The sequence below is a fragment of the Helianthus annuus genome, chromosome 10 (genome assembly GCF_002127325.2).
Source record: "Helianthus annuus cultivar XRQ/B chromosome 10, HanXRQr2.0-SUNRISE, whole genome shotgun sequence".
Lineage (NCBI taxonomy): Eukaryota > Viridiplantae > Streptophyta > Magnoliopsida > Asterales > Asteraceae > Helianthus > Helianthus annuus.
The window spans coordinates 24,819,337-24,823,947 of NC_035442.2; the positions used below are offsets into that span (position 1 = coordinate 24,819,337).

General features: G+C 35.6%; 1 protein-coding gene across 1 annotated transcript; it reads right to left on the bottom strand.

Annotated features, from left to right (window-relative positions):
• Window positions 1–2,617: 2,617 nt before the first annotated feature.
• Window positions 2,618–4,103, bottom strand: LOC110880827. The gene is made up of 2 exons (XM_022129269.1): window positions 3,794–4,103; window positions 2,618–3,477 (listed from the first exon to the last, which is right to left on the bottom strand). Exons 1-2 carry the CDS (start codon window positions 4,101–4,103, stop codon window positions 2,618–2,620), a joined length of 1,170 nt encoding a protein of 389 aa, XP_021984961.1.
• Between the last annotated feature and the right edge of the window lie 508 nt (window positions 4,104–4,611).

Sequence of the window (4,611 nt, forward strand, 5' to 3'; positions counted from 1 at the left end):
ACTATCATCATGTTGAAGCAACACAAATATATCTTCTTTGACAGCTTGTTGTAACAGACTAATCATCATTTTCTCTCCTTTATAACTATATCTCTCTTTTTCGGTAAATTCTGAGATGATTTTATCAACTTTCAAAGCAGTCTGTGGCCTAACATATTTTGTTTCAATGCTTTCCCAAGCTCTTAGATGGTTTGCCTGAACCCAATTCTCAAAACGTTTTTTCCAGCCATAGTACTCTTCAATTCCCATAAGTTTCGGAGGGTTTTTGCAAAGTTCCAGTTTCGTTTTCTGCATTCATGTTTTGAGCAATGGCAGCCGGAGTGCTTGAAGATGTGGCAAATGCATTATGGAATTCTTCGTCAGACATTTTCAAACGAGATTACTTCAAACAAGATTAACTCCAAGCGAAATTAGTTTTAAACGAAAATACCTGCAACAAACAACTTTCAAACGAAATTAGTCTTTTCAAGTGGAATTAGGTAATTCCGTGCGAAATTACCCAGTTCTCAAACGAAATTAACAACTTGAAACGAAATTATAATTTCGTTTGAATGACTTCAAACAGAAATACCAATTCCGTGCGGAATTAAATGATCTTTTGTTGGACCCAGTTTGGCCTTAACAACTTCTTTTTACGTAATATGGCAAGTGATTTCAGTATATGTGAAAAAGATGTGCGGAAATGGAAATCAGACTTTCAAGAAACAAGACCTACAGAATTATCAAGTTTATATCACTTTGAAAAAAAATTAGTTTAACAAGGTGATTGTAAGATTATTATCTAATACAAATGAATCTTGAATTCTGTGGGTGAGAAGAGCAGTGGAGTTTGGGTGTGTGTATATGAATGCTAAGCTTCAAACTCAAGTATCTTCTGCCTCTCGAGCCTTCTATTTATAGACGGCTGTGTACATGAATAAACAATTGTTTATTCGTGCAATAAGTCCTGCATAAAGTAGCAATTTGACATATTCATTGAATCCATCGTTCAAGTTGCATTTGTAATCATGATAACCAATAATGTCATGCTTCGGTCATTGGTGGCAGGATAGAGTTGTGATTTTTAGACAAGTGGGGCTTTCATCAGAATTTCTGATAAACCACTTCATCAGAAATTCTGGCAAACAAATCATCAGAAAGTCTGATGATTAGAATCGTCAGAAACTGATGATATTTCATCAAAAATATCATCAGATCCATCAGAAATGACCTTCTCTGATAATCCAAATCAACTCTTGATCAACTTGTGATTCTTTGAAGTAGATACTTTGCATTTCAGTTGTCCTATCTGATCTTCTTCTTCTTGCTGTGATCTTCAGGACTGTTATCTCTTCAGAGATCCAGTTGATTGAGATTTTCTTCAATACTTACAAATAAAGTTTCCTAACAGTTTCCCCCTAAGTATTGTAAGAAAATGAACTATCTCTATATCCAAATGTAAACAACTTTTAACTAATTTTTGAAAAGAAAAATCAAGCAACTAAGTTTCAAAGACATAAAACATAAACCGACCATTGTTCAAAGACAGAAAAAAACTTTAAAGTTTGTTCACGAACAGTAATATCTCATAAATTCATTAGTTAATCTTCACTCCACCTCTGTATTTGTCTCCTGGTTTCAGCTTTTTCTTGTGATCAATCGCCTTTTGAGTTGCCTTGTACATTGTCTTGTACCTCTCTCTTGATTCCATCCAGTTTTCAATACAATCTTCAATTGTTTTTCTCAGCTGTTCATTGTTCTTTCCCTTTCTCTTGAGCTGCTCTTGTTTCTCATTTTTGCAGTTTCTTATATATTTTAAAGTTTGGTTTGAATACCTGCAAATTTCACTGAGTTTGAATAGAGCTTTCTCTTCATTAGCATCTTTGAAGACTGCACATATTTCTGGCGTGTCAAAGATTGCTCCATTTCTTGCTAATTTCAAAGGAATTTCAGCTGGAATTGATGTGTTGGGAGGAGGTATTAACACTTTAGTACTATATTCAAAATTGATACATAGATCAAAGTCTGCCAGTGCTCTTTTGTATAATTTTGCTCCTGCACTCTTAAGACTGTCAAGGGCTCTTCTGATCACTACTGAACTACCTTTCCATTCATCAATGATGTTCTTCATCTTGACTATATCCATTGGGTGAACATCATCTGCCAGATCTGCATCAGTAACCTTTTGAACATCTTTATCTTTTCTGATCAGGGTATACTTGTTTTGACTTTCATTCCCTAATATGCCTCCTCCAGTGGTCAAAGTATCAATTCTTTCAATAGATACTATTGGATTGGTCAAGTGTTTGTGCAATGTTACCCAGCTGCCATTGTTTCTTTCTTCAATAATACCTTTACTCATTGGTGAGAGTGGCCTTGTTGGGTTGTCTTCTGGACTTTTCCTATAGTAGTGCTTTAGATGTTCTTCTGGATACATGATTGTGTGTAGATCACCTTCAAGCACCATTGATTCTTTGATATTGCCTTCTGAATCTTCTCTTATTGTTTTTCTTGGCCTTTTTGAAGAGGTTACTTCATGTTCCATTCTTCTCTTCTCTTTTCTATCCATCCTTATGCTTAATTTTGTTTCTCCAGTGATGGTTGTAGAAGATGGTTGAACAGGAACACGTTCTTTCTGTTAGATCTTTGAAGTGACTGGCTTTGGTATATTTGGTGGAGGACTCATGGGTAACTTTTGTTTATCTGGAGGTGGACCCATGGTCTGCTTCTGTTTTTGAGCTGTTGAAGTTTTTGTTTGCTTGGTTTGTTCTTGTTGAATGGTTTCTGGTTCATGTTGAGGTGTTTCTGATCCTATTGCTTGTCTTTCTTGTGGAATTGGAGCTTTTAGTTTATGAAGATCAATTTTTGCCAGTGTGGCAACATTATACTGCAATCTTTTTACTAACAAGTGGATATTAGTAATAGCTTGAGTATTCTTTTCTTCTTGCTTCTTTATCTTCTGAAACTTCTCACTTTCCTTATTTCTTTGTGTGGTCAATTCCATTAACAATTTCTCAAAAGCCTCAGTCATGCTGCTGCTGTTGGCTCTGAGAAGTTGTATTTCTTCAAGAATTTTTCCTGAACTTGAACTTTCTCCTGCAGTTGCAACCTCAGTTATCTTTTTCTTGATATCACGTAGTTCTTTAAGAGCTTTCTCCATTTCTGATGAACTTTCTTTGTTTTCTGAAGACTTTTGTATTTCTTTGAGAGCTGCATTATTTTCTTCTGTTTGTTTCTGCACAATTTTGACAGTTTCTGATGAAACTTTGATTTTTGATTTTTTATTTCTGATTTCTTTCAGTATCAGATCAAGTTTTTCCTCCGTGGCTGTTTTCACAGTAGCAGCTTTGTCTTCAAGTTCTTTGTGAAGTTGTTTAGGGGACATAGATTGACGTTCTTGGGAAATAGGAGAAACAATAGATGTTTCTCTTCTAACACCAGCAGAAAACACATTTTCTGATGTTCTAAGGTTAAGAGGATTGGAAGTATCCAATTTCTCTGTTCCCTCACCAGAAAATTGAAACAAATTCAAGTCTTGGATTTCCTCATATCCTTGAACCCTTTCAGGTTCTCCATGAGTTGTTGAGAAACTTTTATTTTTCTCAACCAGGTTTCCTTGATCAGTAGACTGATCTCCACCTGTTGTCACCACATTTTCCTCCTCAGAATCTGATTCAGAAAATGGGTCTTTTGTTTCACTCACATTTTGTTTTGTAAAAACAGTGCTTCTTTGTAAAATTTCATATTTTCCTTGAATTGATTCTTCAGAATCACTCTCATAATTATAAAATATATTGGTTAGATTGTGCTGCACCTGTTTCTCCCATATGTGAGCCTTTAGCATGAGGTTCTTCTGCTATAGGAGTCATATGCACATCTTCATCAGCTGGATGAGGATCAGATTCATCCTGCTGCTCTATTCTTGGTGTGCTTGATTCTTCTGCATCATGTTCCGTGGGTGACACATTTTCAAATCCTTCTTTCGTTTCTGCCTGTTTGCTTAACATCCTCAGACATTCTGTTCTGTATGATGAATCTTCTGGTATCAGACACATCATACTTTCTGACAAAACAGGTACATCAAAATCTGACTTCCATGACCTTGCAGCACTCCAAGGTCTCATAATTTATGTTTTCCACATATTTTTTGATTTTGGAATTTGTGGATCCCTTTCAGAAAAAGTATCAGAAATTATGATGGACAGAAATCTGGGGAATGGTGGATGTGAATCTATCTTTCCAGTTTTGGTCAGAATTGATCTTTTGATCACATTAAATATTTCTGTTCCAAAATCAATATTCAACCCAGTTATGAGGCTGAACATGATTGTTAGGATATTCGTATTTATCTGATCTGTACCTCCGATCTTTGATGATAAACACTTATTCAGTATCTCCATTAACACTTGCCAGAAGGCAGGTAGCTTGTTCCTCTTGAATTCATTGATTTTTGAAATCTTTGCCTTGCATCCCATTACAGCATCAAGTTGTTCAAACATGTCTTCTTTTTGTGGTGCTTCTTCATAGTCTTGATTTAAGGGTAGTTCCAAGCATTCCTTTATTTTCTCCGGTGAGATTGTGATGAAGATATTTTCCCATACATGTGCTGTTAGCTCCATGCTTGTGCTGTGA

Excerpts from the sequence above, each read along its gene's own strand:
- LOC110880827 (XM_022129269.1), bottom strand. The coding sequence starts at position 4,103 with ATGAGACCTTGGAGTGCTGCAAGGTCATGGAAGTCAGATTTTGATGTA. Across the intron at positions 3,478-3,793 it reads CTCACATATGGGAGAAACAG|AGAAATTGGATACTTCCAAT; the intron begins GTGCAGCACAAT and ends GTGAGGGAACAG.